This window comes from Petaurus breviceps, unplaced genomic scaffold (assembly GCF_028583685.1).
Source record: "Petaurus breviceps papuanus isolate PSGF00001 unplaced genomic scaffold, PetGlider_PUasm1.0 551, whole genome shotgun sequence".
In the NCBI taxonomy this organism is placed as follows: Eukaryota; Metazoa; Chordata; class Mammalia; order Diprotodontia; family Petauridae; genus Petaurus; species Petaurus breviceps.
In genome coordinates, this window is record NW_027186372.1 from 37,701,030 (window position 1) to 37,728,454 (window position 27,425).

The following is a 27,425-nucleotide window of genomic DNA, read 5'->3' on the forward strand; positions in this document are numbered from 1 at the left end:
CACCAGAAAGGTTTTCCCCTTAGAAGACCTTGCTGAGTCTCTCCAGGTTTGTGGTTTTTCTGGAATGCCATGCTGAAAGCACACCGGCTTTCTAACGTAGCTACAATCAAACTAAGCTTAGTTAAGCAGCGAATTAAGCCAGCATGGCTAAGACACTGTGTGGTGTCTAATGGGCAGACTCACTGCTCTCTTACCTCAGAAGCCTGGATTAGGGGCTTCTACACACAACACCCCTTTTGCTCACTGTCTTTGATGATTCTGCCTTTTTGTCCCTATCCTCAGGAACAGAGTGGGTTGGGTGCAGGCAGTGGCAACAGGGATAAAGGGGAAGATCTCTCCCATAACACTCTGGAGAATACACCTGAAAGGACCCCTGAGGAAAGGACAGGTTCTGATGGACCTTGTAGAATACATCAGACTAGATCCATGTTCTTTCTATACCACCACCTCTGCTTCCACCATTTCTCTGCAGTGGTTTTAAATTGTCCAGGACAAATCCGTATGACTGGTGACTGTGGTAGATATTCTTTTCAAGGGAGACTATGAACTCTAATTAGATAACTGGTTAAATCGATGAATAATTCTCATGCTGTCGTCCTGTTCTCTTAAATCCCTCCTTTGTTTTTGTCAAAAAGTTTCAAGTGTTTTACAGGGTAGGCTGTTTGCCCTTCCTTTACTTCCACTGGCTATAATTATTTACAAATGAAAGGCAGCATCTTTTTTGAGGACAGAGTTAAGATAGGCTCAAGAAGACAAGGATTTTAAGTCCACAGACCAGAACTGGATGGGTGACCCTGGGCAAGTCTTAACTTCCCCTGTGCCCTCAGGTAACTCTCTAAGAAGGTAAATTGCTGAGTAGGTGAGGATCAGCTTTGGTGGTAGGAGTATGCTTGCCTGGGAATTCCCTAAATCCCCCCCAAACAGATCACAAAACAATTTATAAAGAGCTCTTATTTGCAAAGTACTTTACCAAAACTCCAGAAGCTGCACTGGAAAGTAAGCAAGTGAAAAACTAATTTTTTCCCATTTACTTTAGAATATCACAATGTTTTGAAGGTTATTCCCTCCCCATCTTGTTCCCCTAACCCCTTCCCCCCCCAAAAAATGTGTTAGTAACTGTGAGCAAACGTTTAGTCTTCTGTCTTAGAGATTGGGAAGTGAGGAAGGGAGTTTGGGGAGTGGATGTTATTGGAAGGTTTTTAGTGAGGTGAATTGAGAATTCTTAGTGCATTCAGTTTCAGTTATTGTTATGATGACTTTTTAAAACCCTTAAAGCTTTCACTAATGACTTAATTTTGCATGGTGTGTTTGCTAGCTGCTTGTGGGGCTAGCTATGTTTCTTATATTTGTAATATCCAAATCTAGACAGTATCTTAAGAGATCATTTAATTCAAACTAAAGAACTAACCTTTTCCACTTCAGTACATTCATTAGATAGTGAGCTCCTTGAGGGCAGGGGCTGTCTTTTGCCTCTGAAAAATTATTTATTTATTTATTATTGATTTATCCTCCATAGAACTGCCCAAGGTAAGGTCCCTTTCTAGGCTTATATATATGATCTTAACACCCCACTCTGGCCATTTCATGCCTTTGCTCAAAAACCTTTAGTGGCTTCCCAGTAGATACTCTTGATTTTGGCATTCAAAGCCTACTCACAATTAGTCTTTACTATACACATCCCTCCTTCATGTATCTGATGTTCCAGCTTAACTGGACAACTCCCTATTCTCCACTCTTGTTCTATTCTTTCCTGTCTCTGGGTCTTTGCTCATATTATCCATCCTCCTTACCACCCTCACCCTCCATCTCTGACTATTGAGATCTTTTCCTTCTACCTGCCACCCCTTTTCCAATCTGTCTACTGAAGTCCTTCCCGTCCTTGTCTAACTCTGATACTATGTCCTCCATGAAGCTTTCCCTGAACTCAACTATTCTGAAATATTGCTATCCCCTGCTGTATTCACATTTTCTCAGGGGCATGAAGTGAGGTATATATCTGTGAATGACCAGTTATGACAGGCAGCCTCTGGAAAAAAACCCCAAAAAACAAATGGGCCTGCTGGAGGCCTACCCACTTCTAAAGAAGTCCCAATAAACCATTTCTCTGGAGTACACTGTTGCTATATCCTCATCTGTTCACAAGGCCTGACTAAAGTGAAATGAAGTGTCAGAAGTAGAGGCTTGGTTACAACCTAAGAGTACTCTCTGGATCTGAAGCCAGTAACAGATATAGGTTCAAACTCTGTTTCTGCCACGTGAACAAGGAAGGGCACAATTTTTCAGAACTTTTCTCAGCTGTAAAATAAGAACATTGCGACAAATGCCTTCTAAGGTCCCTTTTAGTTTTCTCTCTATGCTCCTATAAATTCAATATTCACTAAGTAGATTTTGTGTCCTTGGTGCTGGGAATACCAAGATGAAAAACAATACCATCCCTACCTTCAAGGAGCTTATCATCTACTGGAGGGGAGGGGCAGGCAGTATGGACCCAAATAGAGATGACACAAAATAGAATGTGATATGAGTAAAGAAGAGATTGACAGCATGATAGAGGAAGATGAGGAAGGAGAGAACACTTCTAGTTGGGGAAACCAGGGAAGCAGTGGCACCTGATTGGTAGAGATAAGGAAGAAATATCTACTGCATGAACCATGGCCTACAGGGATGTAATGGAACACTATGAACACAGAGACAACCATTGGCCATGCTTTTGTGGAACACACTTTTGGTGATTAAAAAAAAACATCACTAAAGCAGAAAAAATGATAAGAAAAATCATTTTAGATCTCCTGCCTGAGGCTTTACAGGAAGCTGAATATAGAATGAACAACAAAGTTGACAGTCATTTTTTTAATGGTAACAGCACAATCTATCTTCAGAGTATGAGCTAAACTTTAGATGATTAATCCACACAGTACCCCTGGCAGGTAAATATTATCCCACCTGGCAAATGAGAAAACTGATGAACAGAGAAGTTAAGGACCTTTTTTTTGCCCAAGGTCACACAGCAAATCATAGGGGAATTTTGATTCTATCTCAGTGGTCTGGCTGGGTTAATACCAGCTTATTTCTTTTCTTAGAAGAATAGTAGGTGCCTTGAGGATGTGTTGCTCAGTGGGTGAAGTCACTGGATAAGATTTTTAGGGGTTGCAAGTCTGATTCCAAACAGTGCCTTTAGCTTTTTGGATGACTGAATAAATTACTTAACCTCTATATTTCTTGCAGTTTGCTTATGGAAAGTGAGATAACAACCTTGCACAGACATAGTGAAAAATCACTCAACTGAGAATCTAGAAAATAGGAGTGGTGGCCAGAGATTGGATGAACACCTATTCTATTTTTAAAGCCCTATAGGGAAAAAGATTGCACGATTTTCTCTCTCTTGTCATCTACCTAACAAGCTGTCTGTTCAAGAAAAAGAATTCCCTGTTCTTACTAAATTCCTCATTCTATAGTTAGTACTTGGTTTTCCTTGTTCTGCACATTGAGACACTGAACAGCTTTAGCTAGCAAAGTTAAAGGAGAGCTATTGTTACCCATGAAACTTCTCAAAGTTAAAAAAAGTCTCAATTCCTTTCATTTTCTTGTGGGCACAGTACAGGACACGGAGAAACCACAACCAGATTATGCCTTAGGACTGACTGAGTTCTGAGGCCCAGAAGATTTAGGGATAGGCTGGAGGGAAGAGATAAGCAGAATATAAGGCTGTTATTCAGATAACAACTCATTCTCCTGACATGAGAGCACAGTGATGGAAAAGTAACCAGTAACATCAGGAAGTCACAAGTATGTATTTGGAGGGCTACCCTAGAGCTGAGGGAACGCCTAGAAGTTATCAGCCCTGAACAGTCCCCAGCATGGAATAACTAATTCACACATTTCATCAATGGGTCTGAGGCTGGGCAAGATCCGAAAAACTATAAAGTAGGCAAAGTCTGTCTTGAATACTCTTGGACCAGCCCAGCCAGTACTTCTTGTCTCTTCTTGGAGTACCAAATGTTCCCATACCCTTTCCCCCCAACCCCCAGCCTATCCCGTATTCTAGTGTGGTTAGCAACTGGTTGTCAACTCAGGAATAAAATGATAATTAAGGTGGTGATGGTGTTTATAGTCACCCAGATTTTCTGATTCCAAGTCTGTAAAATGGAAAAAAGAATACCTATATTACCTACCTTACAGAGCCCATCTTCCAGGGAACATTTGTATTTTAAAAAGAGACTAGGAACTGGAAAGTTCTTCCCTGACTAAAGGTATGAAGTTACATTGGTAGAATGACAGGGTGTGAAGCTGACAGCTGGGAGGAAGGGTTTGGGGGGGCTCTTTCCAGTAATGGAAGTGATCGTAGCTGATAGATGAGTACTTTGAGATTTCCAAAGTACTTTATATACATTATCTCATTTGATCCTCATGGGAGTTATCAGTTGTGAACAACTAATACAGGCATTCCATAAGTATGTGTTAGGCAGGCTGGGGCCTGGCAAAACTCTAAGATTGTCAAAATACTTTGCTTAAAGTCCTACAGGGAAAAACATTTCACATTCTTTTCTTTTGGGTTACCCAACAGATTAGGGTCCTCCTAAAATTTAATAGATAAATCCTAGTGAGCTGCCTCAGGCATAGCATTTAAAAGACTTTTTCAATCTCACATAGCTGGCACACAGTTAGTTAGGGGTGGTATTTGAATCCTTAAGACCAGCATTGTTGTGGCACCCCCCCAAAAAAAACAACCCCAAATTGTGTGACCTTGGGCAAGCCACTTAGGTTATACAGAATGTTGGAAATAGATTTATAACCACAAATACATCAATATCTCAATCATAAGGCAGACAATGCAATTCTTTTTAGCTTAACCTTAGCAATGGTTACTAAAAATTACTTTTTAATTCATGTCCTATGTCAGTGATTTTCAACATCTAGGGAATTCTTTCTATTCCACCACCTAGTTGCAAAATCACTACTCCCCCACATATTCAGTATTGTCAGAGGATAACACCTCTGCCACCTACTTTACAGGATGGTTGTGAAGACTAAATGGGGCAATGATAGAAAATGCTTTGCAAACCTTAAAGTGCTATATAAATGTTGGCTCCCATTACTGCATCATAGATTTAGAGCTGGAAGAGGCTTTGGAGGGTCAACTAGTCTAACCCTTTATTTGTACAGAAGAGGAAACTGAGGACCAGAGAGGTTAATTAAACTCCTTAAATTTGACTTTTGGTTCTGCTTTAGCTGAAATAAGAGCAGTTTTTGATTGTTTCACCAATATTTAGACAAACGTGGTAACACTTATAATCTGCTATTGAGAGGGTGGAGGATATAGCATCATTATTGTGGGGGTGGGTGCCTCTAGTTACGGCCTTTTATGTTATGAAAGTATCAGGTAAGCTCTGAATCAAACCAGGATTTCTTGTTCTGGTCTAGCCTCTCCATAGATTAGGCAAATAACCAGAAAGAAGAATTGAAAAGTGTAGAGAAATTAAAAAAATAACAACTTTGTTCATCAGACTTTTAGACAACAAAGTTTTGTGTGAGTGATACCCTTCCTATGAAGTGGGCTCAGAACTTTTTGTTCACACCCCTCTTGCAGGATCTATAAAGGAAGAATTACAAGGTGCATTGTTTCTCACTGCTTTAATTATGAGTCATAAAGCCTCCACTCATGACTCAGGAAGAACTTTCCATTTCTCTCTGTCTCTGTCTCTCTCTTTCTCTCTCCCTGCCCCCCTCTCCAAGATGTGTGTTGAGGGGACTATGTATGCATGAATGGAAACCTGTTCATGGATGCCCCGATCTGTGTATGTATGTGGAGGAAAGTTGTGTGTTTGTGCTTTTAGGAAGAGTGTTAGTTACACTGCCATGAACAGATGCAGAGTGAAGAACAGAAACAGAACAAAGAGAAAAATATATGCAATGACTACAATAATGTAAAGTAAAAAACACAGAATCCCAGAGTTATCAGGGAACTCAGAGGCCATCTAGTCCAACCAAAGACTGAACAAGAACTCCTCTACAACCCATGGGCCTCCAATTTTTGCTTTAAGACCTCCAGTGATACAGAACCCACTATTTTGAGGGTAGCTCTTACTGGGAAGAAGTATGTCCTTACATCAGCCCACATTTTCCTCTTTGCAACCTCTATTGTTCCTAGTTCTACACTCTGGGGTTAAATGGTGAAAAATTAATGCTACTTTCTTTTAAAAAAATTATTATTATTATTAATCCTACTTTCACATAACAGCTTTTAAGTACCAGGAGAGAGCTATCGTGTTAGTCCCTAAGTTTCCTTTTTTTTTTTTTCAGATAAAACATCCCCAGTTTTTTCAGTGGAGCCAATGGACTTGAGGCTCTTCACCCTTCTGGTTGCCTTCCTTTGTATGTTCTCTAATTTATCAATATCCTTCCTATAATGTGACACTAAGAACTAACAAGAATATAAGACAATGTAGTCTGACCAGATCAGTGAACTGAAGTATCATCATTTGTTTATTCCTGGAAACTGTGTCCTTTTTAATATAGCCTAAGATTGCATTCTTGGGTGCCATATTGGACTATTGACTCAAATGGTACTTTCAGTCCATTAAAACCCCAAGACTTTATTCAAACACATTCCTATATAAGTAATGGAGTTGATAGAGCACTGGGCTTGGACTTAGGAAGACTTGAGTTCAAATACCACCTTAGATTCTTGCTTACTAGCTGCGTGAACCTGAGCAGATCACTTAACCTCTGATTATTTCTATTTCCTCATCTGTAAAATAACTGTAATAGCACCTACTTCCCAGAGTTGTGAGGAAAAATCAAGTGATATTTATAAAGCACTTTAGCTCAGTATCTGGCATACAGTAGGTACTATATAAATGTTCACTATCATGATGATGACAATGATGCTTCTCCCATCTTGTATTCATGGCACTGATTTTTTTTTGTTTTTTAATTTTTTTTTGTAGCACTGACTTCTTGAAACAAAGTATAAGACTTTATATTTATTCCTATAAATTTCATCTTATTAGGTTCAGTACAATGTTATAGCCTATTAAAATTTTTTTTGAATCCTGAATCTGCTATCCTATACTCTAGCTATCTTTTCTGGTATATATCATTTTCAAATTTAATGAGGATCCTATTATCCAAGTCACTGAAAAAAAATGTTTAACAGCATAGGGAAATTCCACTAGAGACCTAGCCAGAGGTGTTCTGATAAATGTTTAACACCTACCTTTCTTTTTTTTTTTTTGCCTTTTTTTTGGAGGGGCAATTGGGGTTAAGTGGCTTGCCCAAGGTCACATGGCTAGTAAGTGTTAAATGTATGAGGTTGGATTTGAACTCAGGTCCTCCTGACTCTGGGGCTGGTGCTCTATTCACTGCGCCACCTAGCCGCCCCAATACCTAACTTACTAAAAACAAAAAAAAATGGATGCAGGACATACTTTTAATTATAATTTGTATAATATTTTCTCTATTATGTTTTAAAGTTTAGACAATTAAGAAATATTAAATTAAGCTCTGATTTGTAGTTTTGTTGATTTCCAAGGTATAAATGCTCATACTGAAAATTTAACAAATAGCTTCATTTCATTAGCTTGTTTGAGTTGGCTCCATTACATCCTTAAATTTCTCTATTAGTGACTTCTCTTAATAGTTTTGAATGTGTCCAACTGCACTTTCATGTAGCTCATATCTCTCCATCTTTTCCATGAGAATAATGAGAGTTACTTTATTAAATGTTTGACTAAATCTAGGTAAACTATATCTACATAATTTCTCTGAACTACTGATTTAGTAATTCTAAGAAAAAAAAGAACTCAAGATTGATGTTTTGATCAATCTTGATTGCAAAGGGCTAATGGAAATATATCTTCCATCTTCTGATAGAGAAAAGATGGTCTTCAGGTATGTAATAGACTGGAGTATATGATGTCAAATGATCAATGTGTCAATTTGTTTTATTTAATTGTGAGTCTTTCTTACAGAAGTGGGTCATTTTTGTGTGGGGTTTTCCTGGGAAATGAAGTGGAGTTTTAAAAAATCATAAGTAAAACAATAACAACAAAAAGAATGTCACTTTGTGGGGGGAAGTGTGTGTAAGTGGAGAATGTATGTTTGAGTCTGTATTATTGTAGGAGGAATGGAGTGTGTGTGTGTGTGTGTGTGTGTGTGTGTGTGTGTGTGTGTGTGTGTGGTATAGGGGGTGAGTTACATTACAGAGAGGGTTAAAATGGCAGGAGTAGTCAACCTCTGTTGACTCATGTCGACCTTTCAGTTCATTAACCATCTGGCTGCCTCTTCCTCCCCCTCCCCCCAGTCTTTTTCCAACATACTCCTATCTAATCTTGCAGCTATGTAGCACATAGGACAGAACACTGGGCCTGGAGTCAGGAAGACCTGAGTTCAAATCCAGACTCAGACACCTGCTAGTTATATGACCTGGGCAAATCACTTAACCTCTGAATGCCTCGGTTTCTTGAGCTGTAAAAAGGTCTATGTCCCAGGGTTGTTGTAAAGATTGAATGATAGTACTGGTAAAATCACTTAGCACAGTGTCTGGCACACAGCAGGCACTTAATAAATGCTTACTCCCTTCCCTTCCTCTTCCCCAACTCTTAGACCTGGACTATAGAGCAAGAAATGAACTATTGCACTATTTCTAATAACATTTAAGTCTCAGAGAAGTCCTTGACTTTCTCCTCTTTCTTGTCTTGTTTAAAAGGGATTAGAGCTCAGTTAAACTGTTTAATCCCAAGGTAGAGATTCATGTTTAAAAACGAGATTTATAGCTCCTTTAAAAAACCAGTACAAGCCAAGTTTTGGCTTTTCAGGTTGCTACCTGCTCAGCTAAAAAGAGTGTTTGCAGCAGAATTCCCAGCATGCAATTCTCTTCTTAATTACTTGGTCTCATCAATCTACTCTTTCATCTTCCAAAACTGCCTTTCAACCTAAATAAGCACCTGCTATAAGAAAGATTTCAGTTCCTGGGCTGCCTTATTGCCCCCCTCTGGTTTATAACCTTTTAGGTGGCCCTATATTAAACTGAGTTGTAATCACTCAGACCTTTTCATAATAAGTCTTTGAATTGGGATTGTGTTCTTGGCTCTGCCTACATTATACTTCCTGTCTACTTGTTCATCTCCCCTATTCTCTTACATGCTCTCTTCTGTAGTCTAGGCCAACCAGCATTGCACTGTTCTCCCATGCTAAGTTTCTGGCACACTGTCTTATCTCTTTCTAGACCAGGGCTTCTTAACCTTTTGGGGATTATGGACCCCTTCTCAGATTTTTTTTGTTTAATTCATAATGGAAGAAAATGCTAAATAAATATCAATTAAAGAAAAGTGAAAATAAAGTTATAAAATTTTTTTCCATCCAAGTTCATGAACTCCCTAAAATCCATGTGCGTACCCCTTGGAGGCCTATGGATGTGAGGTTAAGAATTCCTCCTCTAGGGCAGATTAGTGCATTGAATGCTATACTCTGAATAAGGAGCTTCTTCCTTTCTAAAATGGTAGTAATAATATTTGTCCTGATTAGCTTAAAGGTGTCTGAATAATTAAATGAAATACACACACACAGAGTCTGGGAGCTGAGGTGATCACAGAAGTCATTTATTCTAACTCCATCATTTTAAGAGTAAAGGAGTATAGGAAAACAGATTTTGAATTTGCTGGGACCTTTCTGGTCATTTGGTCTAACTTTCATATTTAATAGATGAGGAAAATGAGGCTCAGAAAATTGAAGGAGGTCTCATGTGGTAGAGCTAGAATTTGAACCCAGACCCTCTATCTTCAAATCCAGGGCTCCTTCCATGACCCTGAAATGCTCTTTGTGACACTACAAATATGAGCTATTAGATGTTACTTCATCCAAGACCCTCTCCTTCAAACTCACCTTTGCTGGAACATTTTCACTGACTAGCTCAGTGGGTTGTGGTTTCTCCTTTTCAAACCCCTTTCTAGCTTGTATTTTTCTTTCCCTGTGAGATCCGTACTATGCCAAATGAGAAAACAAAACTAAGATGTAGAAAATGCCAGTTATATATGTTTCTCTCTAAATCCTACCAGACCTTCAGGAGCCACCTTAAGCTCTGCCTTCTTCACAAATGTTGCCTTCTCTGAAAACTCCAATCCACATTCATCTGTACTTTTCCTAAAATCCGACCCCATTGTACTATTTTAGTACTGTACGATACATGGACTTGCTTTTCATTCTAACTAATAAAAATACTAATAAAATAATTTCATTCTAACTAATAAAATACTTAATAAAAAAGCATTTACATAGTGCTTTAAGATTTGCAAAGCTCTTTACATATGTTATCTTATTTGGTCCCCATAAGAACCCTATGAGGTAGGTGCTATTATCATCCCCATTTTATAGATGATAAAACTGAGTCTCAGAGAGGTGAAACAATTGGTCTAGAGTCACACATGTATTAAATGTCTAAGGTAGCACTTGAATTCAGTTCTTCCTGATTCTAAGCCTAGCACTTTATCAACTATTCCACTTAGCTGCCTAAATGTTTCATTTGTGTAAATCTAAACTGTGAGTGAGCTCTTGTGTGGTTGTGATTTGAACAGGATGATCTCTGAGGTCTCTTCTGGCTTTAGTCAGATGGGACATTCTGGCTTGGAGATGACCTTGGCTCAATAAAGACTATGCCAGCACAGGACAAACACTGGAAAGCCCCTAACCAAGCCGGAAAGTCTGTAAAAGTCTGTCTTCAGATCAGGCTAGCTAACTTAAGGTAGGCTCATCACAGATGGGGATTATTTTTGGCTGTAGCAATTCATAAGCCTGTCTACTAAGGCAAAGAACAGTGACCATCTCCTGCATCAGTAGAGAGAATTATCTACACCCAAATTATAGATCTTTTAAAGAAGAGAAATATCAATATTAATCAAATGTTCCCAATCTGCAGACTATGAACCTTTGGGGAACTAAAGAGCTGTTTATAAAGGGCCTTTACATTCTACATGCCAAGCACTGACATTTTGAAGACTGAATAAATAATGTGTCTCACACGTATTTATTACTGTTTTTCAAAAACAAGTAGATACTGTTATGATTAAAAACATACAAACTGATTGAAAAATGCCCAGTTCCCATATACCTACTTCAGCAAAATCTTGAACTTTGTATTAGATGGAATAACAATCAAGAAATCCAATGAGAATTCACAATAAGTGATTTCTTCGACCCCAGACCTGCACAAGAGCTCCTCTAGAAGCCCAAATGTGATTAGTAAGGGAACTCTTCCAGAAAGGTTGGCACCAGCATGACCAAAGTCATATGTTGTATGCAAGGCCCTGTGTCTGGAGGTAGCAAGAGTCAAAGGCTCCCCCAAGAAAGCCTCTAAACAGTCAGAAGGCCCCAGAAAGAGGACTTTGGAAGTGTAGGGGAATAGTACAAAAGTGACCAACATACTGTTTGGTAGTTCTCAGACTGGAACACTGAAATTCAAGAACTCTGAGGTCCTGAGTGCTCTGTTCAAAGATACTAGGAAGACCCCTGATAATCTAGCACTTGGAGCCTCAAAGATCTGGAGGCTGGAGTTGATATGAGCTAACTGTAAGAGATGGCCAAAACAAGAACCTAGGTGACACAGGGCTTTTCAGACTGACCATCCCACTCAAAACTGGTTCAGGGGTAAGATCCTGGTCCTGACATAAAGTCCTATTCAGGAACTAATAGTAGAAAGACAATAAAAAAAATACTAATCAGTATAAAATATTATTGCAAATATAAATATCTTCCTGAAGGAGAAAGTACATATATAACATCTGCAAGTATAAGGTCAAATGGAAAAAAAATGGATTTTCCAAAAGGGTGCATAAATTCCTAGAAGAAATGAAACAAGAGATTAAAAAAAAGAAACAATAACTCTAGAGAAAAGAATTGGAAGATGAACAAATAGGAGAGAAGAGACAGTTGGGAACCTTACCCAAGTAAAGGACACCTTGAAAACTGGAATAGACAAAACAGAAATCAATGATTTCAAGAGACAGCAAGAACATTAGAACAATATCAAGAGATCTAAAAATAGAAGAAAATGTAAGCCATTTGACAGGAAAAACAACTGACCTGGAAAACAAATCAAGGAAAGATACTTTAAGAATCACTGGACTCTCTGAAAAACATGATTAATAAAAGCCTATACCATATATATCAATAGATCATAAATTAAAATTTCTCAGGTATGTAATAAACAAAACCTAGAATTCCTACATCAAAGAAAAAAATATCACAAATATTCAGAAAGGAACAGCTCAAATACTAAAGGATTACAGTCAGGATCACACAAGACAGCAGTTTGAAATATAAATGAGAAGAGGTCATGGAATATAATATTCTGAAAGACAAAAGATAGATATTTACAACCAAGACTATCTTATGTGCAAAGCTGAGTATAATTCTATGGGGAAAAATGGACCCTTAGTAGAATAGGACTGAAGGATTTCTGATGAAACAACCAGACCTGAATAGGAACTTTGTAATAGAAACAGAAAAGTCCAGAGGAATTGAGAAAAGTAAATTTATTTGGGCCACTGGACAATGTGCCAACATTCTAATAGAGGGAGAAGAAACAAGAGTCCTTTTAGAACCTTATGTCTTCAGAAGGGGTATTGAGGCAATTTAAATAAGAAAAAGAGAGGACCTGGACATGTAATAGGTATGTTCTGAGGATTTTAAGAGGAGAAAGAGAAGGGAGGATACAAAGAATCCACTAATATAGAGAGGGGGAAGAAGGGGATAGGACTTGCTATTTTTCATAACTGGATTGTGTGAGAAGAATATGCAAACATAGAAGAAAATGTGAAGGGAATGTGCATCAATTGAATCTCTTATCTGAAATGGACAAATAAAGATCAAACCCACACATATACAAAGATTTTGGTATAAAAATTCATGGAAATTAAACAGGGAAACAAGTGATTATGGGTGGGAGGTAAAAGTTAAAGGGGAGGAGAACATCATGGAAAGAATAATCACAATCAACTTCTTCACAACTTCTTGATCCTGAAGTAGGGATTAAAAAGGAAAAGTAACTAGAATCTAAGGGGGGGTGCTTTAGGCTGCTTTTTAGACAATAGGGAAATGGATGAACAAATTGTGGCATTTGAATGTAATTGAATATTATTTCACTGTAAAAAATTATGAGACACTTTCAGAGAATTCTGAGCAGTATATACTGACACAAAGAGAAACGAGCTGGAGAGCAACTTAAAAAAGGATAGTAACATTTTGCTTGACTATGGTTATTTGTTACAAGGGCATTTTTCTGTCTTTCTTTCCCTTGGTTAACTGGGGAGAACATGTGAGGAGAAGATGGGGTTACCAACAGTGATGCAAAAAAAAAGGCCATTGAAACATTTAACAAAATGCACAGAAGAGAACAGAAGGAAATTCGGAAGGAAGACAAGGAAAATAGTTTTGAAAGCAGCATGCAGGATGTATTTTATACTTTAAAAAAGGAAAGAGTATGAAATGAAGACTCATGAGTTCATAAATTATGTGTATGGAAATTATCTTTTTTGGTGCTTAAATTAAAAAAATAAAAGAAAAGCATTACTGAATTTAGGGTAGCTTTTTGTCATTACCCATTTGGTCAATCACTGGATACCAATAGTACAACTATTAAAATGGGGTAGTCTATAGATATTTTTCTACGTTAAAAATAGGCCCTTGTACTTGAACAGGTTGGGAACCACTGTATTAAACAAGAAACAAACAAGACATTGTATAAATTACTTCCTAAAGTCCAAGTCTGTCCCTAGTTTAAAACGTCAAATGTGTTTTCTTACCTGGACAGGACTGTTAGGTGGGAGCTCTACCTTCTCAAAATTCTGAGCTGCCACAGAAGGATTGCTGGAGCTGATGAGTACAGGGGGGCTGATTTCGACCATCTGTTGCCCTGTGGGTGAATGGACCATTCTGTTGAGGGTATTCAAGGCTGTCATGATGGAGAATTGTCTTGGGTTCTTCCTCCTGGATTCTATGACCCGACTGAAGGCTGGTGATTCTGCCACTTTGCTTCTAGGAGAAGAGGATCTCAGGGACATACTCTTTATGTGGGATGACCGATGGTTTTTGCCCTTCTCTAGCAGATGTCTTGCAGTGAGGTTTGGCTGGAATACAAAAGATCCAATGAAAATTGTGATTCAGTCATGCTAGGCTCAAATGTAAGACCTTTAGGACTTAGTGGGTTAGTCTCTATAAATAATTCTGTCCAGGTCAACATTAAGCTATTTGAACTCAAGGATAATTTTTGGAATTTTATGAATTGGTTCCTTTCACTTCAGTGAAATAAATTCCTGGAATTTTATTCCCTATTATTGTACCAATAGTGTTCATATTTAGGCTCCATTTAGATGAGTATAGCAAAGTTGTGCATTTGATCCTGGAAATAGGCAGCTTGGTACAGCAGAAACAACGCTGAATTTAGAGACCTGAACTTGGAGCCTTGGTATCCGAATTTGAATCCTGATTCTGCCATTTTGGGCAATTCTCTTTACCTTTAGAAGCTTCAGTTTCCTCATCTATAACTTAAGGGTAGGGGGGGCATTTAGATTGATGACCTCTACATTCTCTTCCAATTCGATATATAGAAAGCTATGATATTAATTCTTGCAGAAATGGAGTTAGGGTTGGGCAACTTTCAATAATAGTAGACTGAATCAATTCCCATTTCCCTATTCTTGGGCAGAGTTTCTAAGGGTATGCCATTACTAAAATTCCTCCTCTTCAGTGTAGACACTACTAGTGATTCTACAGACCACAGAACAATGGTACAATTGCTTTCAAAAGCAGATAACCCAACAGATATCCCAGATAACCAAACACTTCACAAAAACAGAGGTAAATGTTATCATGAAAATAAAACGATCAGTTTGCCAACTTGTCCCTGTGGCTTCCCTCACTGATGTGGTACCATAAAAACGTTCTCAAACAGGTGATATTTCCTTGTTATTAGATTGTAAGCTATATGAGGTAAAGGGCCAAGTCTTATCTAATTCAAGCACAGTTCCTTCACACATAACAGGTACTTAATAAATATTTATTGTAGTTGATATTCTGTCTCCTGACCTTGACCATCCACAGGAACAGACTGGCCTCTTTTTAGGTGATGGCTAAAATTCATTTTCTTGAATCCTTTCTTTTGAATCTTCTTGTTCCCCACACCTGGAACACTGCCTTTTCTCAGTTTATCCCTAACCTAGCTTTCTCCAAGATCCAACTTAAGTATGAAACTACTTCTATGAAACCTTCTCTACTCAAGCTCATTGCTGTTGTTTTTTTTTTTTATTTTCTCCTAAAGACTGTAACACTTACTATCTATGTCAATCATCTGGACATTTAATCACATAGTGTGTTGGAGTGCTAATTTACCATTTACTATTTATGAGCCTTGCCTCACAAGTTAGATTCTAAGCTCTTTGAGGGGATGATTGAGTCCCCTAACCCAGTTCTAGAAACCAGTCAGTCATTTCATCATACTTGAACTGAATTAATCAAGCTCACTGCCATCTGAGGTAAGACTACAAATGGAGAAATCAGTTCCTTCCTCACAGACTTAAAAGTTCTGTTCCTAGTTAAGGCTTATCATTATCCCTTAAAGGTGCAAAGGAGCACACAACTCTGGGCTTTGTCTATTTTGTCATCCAAAGGGAATAATTACACCAGCAGGGAGAATTGTAGAGTTCTTAGGTATTTAGCTACTCATCTGAAAAATCTGAGGTTCAATGAAATCAGCAAGAGTAATATATCAAATTAAATTTGACAAGCATTTATTAATTGCCCAGTATGTGATAAGATACAAAGACAAAAATCAGAACCGTCCCTGACTAAGAGTATAACACAGAATCTATTGGAGATGATGTCCTAACAAGATAACACAGGTTCCAGATTGTGCATTTCCCCTTCTCTATTCAGGTATAATCCAAGAAAGAAAATGATGCATTAAAAAAAACCCTGGGAAAAAAAAAAACAAACCCAAAACCAAAACCTGGATTTCATCAAAAGGTTCTTTATAAGAAATCAATGTTTCTTTCCAATTGTCTTTAATGGCATGGGTAATTCAAAGTTTATTTGAAGAATTTTCAGTAAGTTCTAGCCTTAATTAAGTAATGACAGGAGTCAAATGTAAGAACTAGTTTACCCTGTTTAGATTTCAAGTATTTTTAAAAATCTAAATCTTAGAACATAGCAACCACTCAGTAATATACAAGTCTTTCTGCTAATTATAAGAATAAATAGAGATATGACTAGTTTAATTATTTCCTTGAGTGTTCTTCTAATTATTAATTTTGGAGGGGAGAAGGAGAATATAAAAGGTATTATAAAATGTAAACCTTTCCAATGACAAGATTTCAAAGACTGATGATTAGTTCTATGATGTTCTCCATTTGGGGGACATAGGGGTAAGTCTCTATATAAAGTAATCAAGAAATTATTATTCAAGGGGTGGATTGTAAACATTTAGAAAAGGAAACAGTGAAGAGTCAGCATTGGTTGACCAAGAACAAGCTATATCTAAAATTCTCTTTTAGATAAGTTACTACCGCCTCCAGAGAAAGAACTGATGGTGTCTGAATACAGATCAAGTCATACTATTTTTTACTTTCTTTCTTTTTTTAGTTTGAGTTTTCTTCCACAAAATGACTAATATGGAAATATGTTTTATATGATTGCACATGTATAACCTATATCAGATACATACCATCTCAGGGAGGAGATAGGAGGAGGAAGGGAAGGACAGAAATTGGAACTCAAAACTTTAAAAAAAGAAAGTTAAAATTGTTTTTACATGTAATTGGGGATAAAATAAAATATTCCTTTAAAAAGATTTTTCTCTCTTTCAAAAAAAAAGACCAAGTTACTGGAATTATAGAAGGAGAGAATACTATAGGAAAAAATTATTTATTAAGTATTTACTATTTACCAAGCACTGGAGATACAATATATAAATAAGCAAGATAGCCTCTACCCCTCAAGGAGTTTTTATTCTAGTGGGGGAAGACAATAAATAGGTCAATCAATCAATAAGCACTTAGTAAGTGCCTACTGTGTGTTATATAGGAGAGCTGAAAGGAGGAAGAGGTTAGTGAGAAAAAATGCAGTTCAAAGAGTCCAGTGATGAATGAAGTAGAGGCTAGAGACAAGAAACCAGGGTACATGATGATTAGTTGAAGTATTTGGCGATGTTAATCCTGAATAAAATAAGAATCAATAGGGACATTATAGCTGTCCTTAGTATTTGAAGGAATGTGGATGAGGAATAAGACTTCTTTTGCTTGGTTTCAGAGTATAAAACTAGAACCAATGGGGAAAGTTGAGAGAGGCAGATTTTAGCTTAATGTAAAGAAACCTTCTAAACAATGTGAGCTATCCAAAAGAACTGGTGACCAGACTGTTGAGTCTTGAGTTCCCTATTACTGGATGCTCTTCAAGGTGAATCTAAAGGATCAGATACCTCCCTGGAGATGTTGCAAAGGCGAGTGTTATTTTGGTCATGACTGGAGTAGATGTTACCTCTGAAGTCACCCCCAGCTCTGATTCTACAATACCCTAAGTCATCCCTCAAATTCAAAAGGGAGTAAGTGAAAAATGATCCCTATAGTAAGCTCGGTCAACCAATCATCAATAAGTAGTTTATTCAGCATATTATAGTTATACCTAGGACTGCTCTAGGAACTACAGAAAAAAAAATATGACACCCTCATAGACTTTATAGTCTCTTTGGAGATTTGGACACTAGAAAAAATTAGATAATTCCAGACAGTACATAATTTAGTGTAAAACTGTGAGGATAGAGACAAGGTGGAGTAAGACTACAGAGAAGTAACAAATCATTGGAGGTCAAAGTTGTTAGAGAAAACTTCATGGGATGGGTAGGACTTGAATAGGTGGGAAAGAGGGGGAGAAGACATTCCACAAAGAGGGAGCACTATGAATATAGGCACAAAGGGTGGCATTAGGCATATGTGGAGATGGATGTTGGTGGGTGGAAATAGGGTGACACGATGAAGAGACTGGCTTTATTAAAACAAGGTCTTCATATTGGGGAGTAGTGAGAAATTGGGTTAGACAGGTAGAATGGGGTCAGATCATGGAATGCCTTCAAAGTCAGACAGATAATCTTCCCAGAATAATTCCTTTTCATCCTAGTCATTTTAATCTTTCCAGAAAAACCTTTTAGTTTTATATACATTTGCTGTTGTTTAGTTATTTTCAGTCACATCTGTCTCTTCATGACCCCATATGGGCTTTTCTTGGCAAAGATACTGGGTGGTTTGCCATTTCCTTCTCTAGTTCATTTTATAGATGTAAAAACTGAGGCAAACAGGGGTAAATGACTTGCCCAGGGTCACAGAGCTAGGATGTGTCTGGGGCCAGACTTGAACTCAGATTTTCCTGACACCAGGTCTGACACTGTTCACTGTGCCACTTCACTGCTCTTATATAGTTGTAACTATTTATATGTTTATATGATATGTATTTTATTACATGTTTCTGGCTCTATCTCCCCTTTAGTGTCCTCAGCTGTCTTTATTAATTTTTACTGTAGAGAAAACTCTTCAAGGAGAAGGATCATTCCCTTTAACTTAATAGCTACTTTTATAATTTACCAGTGAAATGATTGAATTCTCTTTTATTATTACTACTACTAATAGTTAGCTAGCATTTATAAAGTGGTTTAAATTTGCAAAGCACTTTACAAATATTATCTCATTTTATCCTCACAACAACCCAGAAACTTAGGTGTTATTATTATACTATTTTACAGATGAGGAGACTGAAGCTGAGAGAGATTAAAGTGACTTGTCCAGGGTCACAGAGCTAGTAAGTGTCTGTGATTGTATTTGAAGTCAAGTCTTCTTGACTCCAGATACAATGCTCTATCAACTATGCCACCTAGATACCTCTGTATTTTGATTCTGGAATGAATCCCTTCAACCATGTCAAGGTTACAGAAACAGGTAATACAGATGAGGAAACTGAAGCAAATAGGGATAAGTGACTTGCCCAGGGCCACACTGCTAGGATGTGTCTGAGGCCAAATTTGAACTCAGATTTTCTTGACTCCAGGTCTGACACTGTCCACTGTGCCATTTCAGTGCCTTATACAGTTGAAACTATATAATTGAACAATAGGGGTGGCTAGGTGGCGCAATGAATAGAGCACTGGCCCTAGAGTCAGGAGGACCTGAGTTCAAATTCGGCCTCAGACACTTAATACAAAAAACTAGGTGTGTGACCTTGGGCAAGTCACTTAACCCCAACTGCCCTACCTTCCCCCCTCCAAAAAGCAAAAAAAAAAAAAAATAATTGAACAATAGCTAATTATCCTGGTCTGCCTAGACTGCAAACCTCCTGAACACAGAGACAACGTCTTAGTAGTCTTTTGTATCTCCCTCCTGCTTCGTAAAGAGGGATAGGGACTGACTGGATCTGTAATTTTATTTGTATAGGGAACTGCCAGGTAAGGAATTTCTCTCTACTAATGCTGGTCGACACCTTCTTTGCAGCTTTCAGTTTTAGAAAATTCACATGGGGAGGTTAAAATGTCTTGCTCAGGGCCACACAGCCAGTATCAGAGGCAGATCTCAAACCCAGGGCTCCTTGACTTTAAGGTTGGCTATCTATCACACTATGCTGCCTTTCATTCTTGACATAGCACATTCTTAATAAATTGGTGTTGAATGAATGGTCTGTTTTCATTACCTCTAGCTCTCAATCTAAATAAGAGGTCTCACTTTGGCATCTCTGCTCCTGGAGAGGGTTAACATGAGGTCCTATGCAAATTACTTAGCAGTTTCATGGGCTTACTTAGATTTGGCTTCTGCATCACTTACCTCTACAAACAAGATGGGGAAGATGCCGACTTTATCACCTAATTTGCCTTCCGCCCAATTCTCATCAACCCGGCTAATCACGGTGATAATATCATCCTGAAAGAAAGAAAAGTTTCATCCTCCACATTATCTCCCAGTCTTGGACGAGTGACAGATTATTTAATGTGGGCTCACTTTGATTTCCAGCTGTTAAATAAAAGGAATTTCAAACTCTTCACAGACGTGCCCACACAATATTTGGTTGTTCATTTAACAAACACTCAGCCAGCTTTAGAGTAGATGTATTACTCTCCCTACCCCTTTCTCCACACCTACATACATATAAGAGAGCCGCTTCCTTTCTTAAGGTTAGGATCAAATCAAATCAAATCCTAAGAAAATGACCTGGAGCTATTATGTATTTTGCTTAGGGGTTGGCAGAAACTTGGGAATGACTCAGGGAATGGAAGTGGAAATGGCACAGAAGAAAATGAACTCAGGACTTGGGGCTGGACCTGGCCAAATATGAAAGAGAAGAAGTTTGAGCCAGAGGCAATGATTCAAAATGCTCTCAGGGAAGTATCTTACAGTACAGATGACAAAAAACAAAACCCAACAAACCAGAACATTCCTAGATGCAGAAGCTATTGTTACCCAACAAAGATAAACAAGATTAATAACCATTGAACCATATACTTAATTTCTCATCTCTATAAAATCTTTATGAAAATATCCAAAGAGAACAGGGAGTTGTTTTGGGTTTTTTTGTGAATGGTTTTCCATAGCAGACCACATCTTCAGAGTCACACAAATGTCTAGGTGTCATGCAGAATCCAAGATGTTACTTTTTGTTCACTACCTAAAAAGTACTTGATCTGAGAGAGTGAAGTCTGGCCCAACAAGGTCTTCCCTTGGTAAGATCATACAAGATTCTTTGATAGATAAAACCACAAAGGTAACTTGGTTACCAATTCTTTTGTTATAAATAGCAAATAAAATGCAAAGCATGGAGACATATGCTCACCCACGGGTGTTCATACTATATATAGTGGAAAGGAAAGAGGAATTCCACATAGACAGGGAGGTCCCCAGTTCCTGTTAAAAGATGACATTTTGCTGACTGCATCATGACACAGGACACTACATTGTCTTGTGGGACTTAAAGCCAACAAAAAGAAATCAATGAAGCAATCCAAACAGGAGCCTCTTCCCCATCACTGGATCCTTTCCATCTACTGTATCTACAAATGCATCCAGGTCTTTCTAATTCAAAACAAAAATAAAGAAACAAACAAAAATTCCCTTCATTCAGATACTATCCTTTATCTCCTCTCATCTTCTAGAGATTTTTTTTTTAAAAGGTGTCTACAAATCCACTCACTTATCACCTGATCTTTCTGCAACCTTTGGCAATATAGTTTTGACTTCCATCCCTCTGACGGAACTGCTCACTCAGAGATCAGTAAGTTTCCTCATAATCACCAAATCTGACAGTCTTCAAGTCTCCAGTCCTTTGACTTCTATGCAAAATTTGGCTCTAGTGATCACTGCCTACTCCTCTATTTCTGTTTTTTTTTTTTCAGAGTTCCCCCCCACCAACAACTAACTTCTTTCTTCCCCTTCACAGGGTACTGAAGTATCTGTGAGCCTAAATGTGATGTTTTCACTGACACCAAATTTGTCTTATGTCACAGTTTCAACACTCTCCTAGTTTAATCTTTCCACCCACGTTGTTATTATTTTATATATGTATGTGCAAACGTTATATATGAAATTTTGTACATTTGTTGGTAGAGAAATAAACATAGAATTTCAGAACTGGAAATGAGATTTTAGAATATAAATATAGAGTGTTAGAACATAACAATGTTAGTGCTAGAAGAAACTATGAAGCTATGTTCCAACTATCTCACTTTATTGGGACAAGAAGCCTAGAGAAGATCTAGGCTGGGCCATGTCTATCCTGGAAAGGTTACTCATATGGATAGAAATTAGTGAAAGTCATACTATATGTAGGGCGCTGGAGAAAAAGAAGGATTTTTATACTAAAATTCTCAGTTTCCTGTTTTCTTTCTAATTTTGGCTGCACTGGTTTTGTTTGTACAAAATATTTTAAATTTGATGTAATCAAAATTATCCATTTTATATCCAGTAATGTTCCCTATCACTTGTTTGGTCATAAATTCTTCCCTTATCTATGAATCTAACAGGTAAAATATTCCATGCTCCCTGCATGTATGTGTATGTGTGTGTGTGTGTATGCAACGGGATATCTGTTCTATTCACTAGGCTAGGTTGTTGTTGTTCAGTCATTTAGTTGTGTCCAACTCTTTGTGACCTCATTTGGGGGTTTCTTGGCAAAGGTACTGGAGTGGTTTGCCATTTCCTTCTCCAGCCCATTTTACAGATGAGAAATTAAGGCAAACAGGGTTAAGTGACTTGCCCAAGGTCACAGGAAATAAGTGTCTGAGGCTAGATTTGAACTGATGAAGATGAGTCTTCCTGATTCTAAGCCCAGCTCTTTGTCTACTGTGCCACTTAGCTGCCCTCACCAGACTATGCTGCCTGCCAAAAACGATAACAATCATAGCACATATTGGTACAGTACTTTAAGGTTTGCAAAGAAAGCATTCTCCTCACAACAACCCTGTGAGGTGAATAGTACAAATGGTCTTATCTCCATTTTCCAGACAAGAAAACTGAGGCTTACCTATGGTCACACACTTTACAAGTGAAGGAATTGGGACTCAAACATCCTTAACTTGAGAACCATGAGTTGCTAAGTTCTTTGTACTCCAATTCCAGCACAGATAGACACAAAGTAAGACTATTATATGGTGTCATTTTGCTTGTTTTCTGGCATCAACCTCATTCCCTCTCCACCCCTCTGAGACTTGAATTCCACCCCTAGGATGTCTGGCTCTGAGAGGTGAGTTTTCACCTTATCTTGTCAGGAACCAGACCCCTCCAGTACCCAGTCTGCACAGCCAGGCTACCACACATGCTCCATTCTCCCTGCCTCCTCAGTCGCCTTTTATGTGTTGTCTTCTCCCATTACCATGTTATCTCTCGAACTGTCTTGCTTGCTTTTTATTTGTATCTCTAGTACTTAGAACAGTGCCTGATCCAGTGAAATTTAGTAAGCACTAAAGGAATTCTCTCTCATTTCCTTCCTTCCTTCTTCCCTTTTTCTTCCTTCCTTCCTTCCTTCCTTCCTTCCTTCCTTCCTTCCTTCCTTCCTTCCTTCCTTCCTTCCTTCCTTCCTTCCTTCCTTCCTTCCTTCCTTCCTTCATTCTTTCCTTCCTTCTTTCCTTTTTCTTCCTTCCCTCCTTCCTTCCTTTGTTCCCTCCCTCCTTTCTTCTCTCTCTCATTCATCCAAGTATCATAAGTGGCTTTCTATATGGTATGATTTAAGGACCAATCAAAGCAGGTTTTCCTGCTCCCAAATATCAACCCCACTTGCTGTCTGTCATTAAACCATCATAGTTTTATTCTTACAAAGAGGAAAGAAATGAGTGCCGATAGGGGAGGTGGGAAGGACCCAAAAACTAACATGGCCTTCTTTTCTGTTTGCCCTTGGGGTAGAAATAGAATATATAGAAAATGAAGATATTTTGAAGTATGGATGTTTTCTAGACTGGAGAATAACTTAGCATTTGCCTAGTCAAGTCAGTTAGTCGATACATATTTATTAAGTTCCTATTATGTGCTAAGCACTGATGATACCAAAAAAAGGCAAAATTATAGCCCCTGCCCTCAAGAAACTCACCATCTAATGGAGCACACAACAAGTAAACAAATATGTACAAAAAGGACAAGTAAGAAATAATTAACAGGGGAAGGCACTAGAACTGAGTGGTCAGGAAAGGATTCCTGTGGAAGGTGGGATTTGACTTGGGACTTAAAGGAAGCCAGAGAGACCAGGAGGCAGAGATGAGGAGGCAGAGCATTCCAAGCTGTCCAGGGGATAGTCAGAGAAAATGCCCATAGCTGAGAGATGAAATGTCTTGGTGGAATAGCAGTGTGGGGTCGGGGGTAATTTGCACTATTTGTGCTTTTTTGGAGAGAAGCTGAATACCAATTCTCTGACAGTTCTGAGAACTTTGTGTGTGTGTGTGTGGGGGGGGGCACTTTTCCTGGTCTCCTATGTGTAGGTACCTTGACCCTTTCTCAAAGTCAAGTTTTATTGTACTTACTTTTGTACTTTAAAAAACAAACAAATGAATTAACCCTGTGATTTCATCAAAGAGAACAGTACTCCCTCAGCTCAGGCAGATTATTATTTTTCTGTGCCTTAGTACATATCTTCATGAGTTATTTGTGGTCACAAAAATTTCATCACCTACTGTCTAGCCTCTTTAAACTTACCTAGGCTGCTCCACAGACAACTGACCTCATCCAGCCTCTCTGTGCTAATATGGGAATAGAAGAGACACAAGGGCCAGCACCAGGCATGTATTTAAGTTTTTCTAGGTTGTATGAACTTGTCAGAGCTAGTAATCACCTAGAATAACCTTTGAGAACTCAGCGTTAATTCATTCAATCAAACAAGCATTTAAGAGATAGCTTGGTATAGCAGAGACAGTTCTATAGTCTGAAAGACTATATAGTTCATGTCCTGCCTCTGACATTACTAGCTATGGGACTCTGGACAAGAGACTTAATCTTCTATGCCCCAGCCTCCTCACCTATCAACTGGAGGGCTTGTATTAGAAGGTGTCTAAGGTACCTTCCAAAAAAAAAAAAAGAATTTTTTTTTTTTGCTTTTTATGGAAGGGGTAGGCAGGGAAATTGGGGTTAAGTGACTTGCCCAAGGTCACATGCCTAGTAAGTGTTAAGTGTCTGAGGCCGTATTTGAACTCAGATCCTCTTGATGCCAGGTCTTGTGCTCTATTGACTGCACCACCTAGCTGCCCCAAGCAAAAGAAATTTTTAAAAGGGCAGCTAGGTGTTGCAGTGAATAGAGCACTGGCCCTGAAGTCAGGAGGACCTGAGTGCAAATCTGGACTCAGACATTTGACACTTAACTAGCTGTGTGACCTTAGGCAACTCACTTAACCCCAATTGCCTTGCCTTTCCCTCTCCAAAGGAAAAAAAAAAGAAATAAGGTAACTTCCAGCTCTAATTCTACAATACTAAGACCGTAAGATCATAAGATCATAGATATAAAGCTACAGGGGACCTCAGAGGTCATTCAAGTTCAAGTCCTTCATTTGACAGATGAGGAAGTTGGTGCACAGAGAGGTTAAGTAAACTGCCCAGGGTCACACAGTTCATATTGTATGAGGCTGAGGCTACAGAGATAAAATAGTCCCTGCACCTGAGGAATGGTAGGACGAGGTACATTAGGGAAAGACTTTATGAAAGAATCTAGTTGCAAATTTAAGGCCCAGCACAGCTCACCTTTGGCATCTTAGAGAAACCAGGAAATTGGCATTGAAATGCCAGGAAACCCACAATTTCCAAATAGAAAGTACAAGGAAGTTATCAGATCTTAGGCCTATGAAGAGGAAAACTAGTTTCCACTAATGTGGGAATAAAATGACCAAACAAACTACCTTTTCTGAGTCACTAAGTTCAAATGGAGGCAAGATTCCTGTTTAGTCTAGTTTTGTTTGATCTATTCAAAGGCATTTGGCAAAGGAGGGAAAAAAGGCACAAAAACCCAAGGGAAATAACTCACATTTTTATTTTTCTGAATGAATGTGAAAGTTTGGGGAATGAACATAATAAAAGTTAAATCCCTTATAGGGAGGTATTCCATTTTTGTGTGAAATAGCTATCATTTGCAAACTGATAGAAATTTGTCCAGCAAAAATACTTTCAATGAAAATCACTGAGAAAAATGTTTTAGAACCAGAAGAGATCTTAGAGGCTATCTAGTCTAATCTCATTTTACAGATGAAGAAACTGAAGCACAGAGAAGGTAAGGGACTTGCCCAGGGTCACATAACTGGCATTGAAGGCATGATTTGAATGCAGGTCTTCTTTACTCTAAAAATCTCACACCCCTTGCATTATTGCCACCATGCACTCCAGCCCCTTGCTAAGACCTAGAGGGCTTGCTGGGATGACCCAGCAACTCTATTCTCCCAATCACCTCTGCTACATGACTTTCCATGGTTCTCTGTGCAGTACAGCTGCCACAAATGATAGAGGTGAGCATGAGCCCTGGGGAAACAATTTGTTCTTTCCTTAGGAATTCTCTGCCGATCCCTCGATTTTTATAAGTACCCTGTATTCTCCTGGCTCATCTACTTTCTACTTCTTTTGACCCAGTATCTTCCTTCTCTCACCTCTCTCTATTCATGTACTCACTCCCTCCCACTCATCCAATCCTGCAGTCCACCTAGTTGCCTAATTTTTTGATAGCGTGTGTATGATTAGGAAGGGGAGGGGTTGTAGTATGGGTGTATATGAGTTTATGGGCCACATACTTCAGGAAGCCTTTCCTGATACCCTTCATTGACTAATATGTTTTGGTGAGGTAATCTATGTTTCTAATATAAGTGGTATAATGTCTGTACCTTTGTGTATATGAAAATTTAGATGTTCCCTGAATTTCAGTGTGTACTGACAATGTTTTTCAATTAAATTCAAACAGGTATTTAATTATCTGTTACATTCTAGTCTCTGTGCTGGTTCTGGAGATACGCAAATTAAGACACCCTTGGCTTTCAAGAAGGGAGGGGCTAATTGACTGATGTTCATCCTTCATTCTCAAAGAGGTGACATCAGGTAGGTGATGTCTTGACTTGCAAGTGAATTGGATTAAGTGAGGCATAGCTGTGCAAAGTCATCGGTCTCACTCTCTCCTCCAGAGTTATTGGAAGCCAGTAGCAAGATATAGGTGAAGATGACTAGTGATGGCCCCAGGTGCAGTGGGAGCAGAGGGGTTAATATGTGTGTATTAAATATGAATAATTTGTAGCTGTTAACAGATATAAGGAGTAGAGATGACAGAGGCTTAGGAGAAATGCTATTAGTTTCATGCAAATAGTAGCTGGCGATCAGTCCGATTTACAGACAGACATTTTGGTGTATTATTTAGAGATGCAGCCTAATATAGTAAAAAGAATGTTGAACTTGGAGTTAAAAGACCTAAACTCAAATCCTGACTTTGCCACCTACCTGCCGTGGGCTCTTAGGTAAAACATTTCACTTTACTGAGTCTCAGTTTCCTCATCTGTAAGATACAGATAATATTTATACTACTTACTTCAAAGGACTGGTAGGATCAAATGAGAGATGTATTAAGTGAAGTGCTTTATAACTACAAAGTTATATAGATGTGAATGATTAGGATATAGACTGAAATTTCTACTTACATAGATAGGTTTTATTTTAGGCTTAAGTTACATTGTATTGGCTCTGAGTTCCCTTGGGAGACACAATAGAGTTGGCAGCATTAGAGTGATGGGCCTTCCTTTGAAAGTTATGGGCAACATGTTAGTATTTAACAAAGGAAAACAAAAGCAAGAAGAAATAAAACCATATGGCTTCAAACACACAGAAGAGGGAGCAATGAAAAATGAACTTATGGGCTAGGTGCCCATCCTAATGATGGAGACAAAAGAGCCTTGTTTATAAAGGGACTGA

The 27,425-nt window shown here is 38.4% G+C and overlaps 1 protein-coding gene across 8 annotated transcripts in view; it reads right to left on the minus strand.

Annotated features, from left to right (window-relative positions):
- The window catches only part of SH3RF2 (SH3 domain containing ring finger 2), a 170,250-nt gene that overhangs the window by 69,360 nt on the left and 73,465 nt on the right, over positions 1–27,425 (minus strand). For 6 of the 8 annotated variants that reach the window (XM_069102677.1, XM_069102676.1, XM_069102678.1 and 3 more), the window contains exons 4-5: positions 19,848–19,943; positions 13,797–14,120 (exon numbers count right to left, since the gene is read on the minus strand). In XM_069102677.1, coding sequence (XP_068958778.1) covers positions 13,797–14,120; positions 19,848–19,943 — 420 coding nt within the window. The remainder of the gene's footprint in view (positions 1–13,796; positions 14,121–19,847; positions 19,944–27,425) is intronic. The other 2 variants (XM_069102681.1, XM_069102682.1) reach the window with 1 other exon arrangement.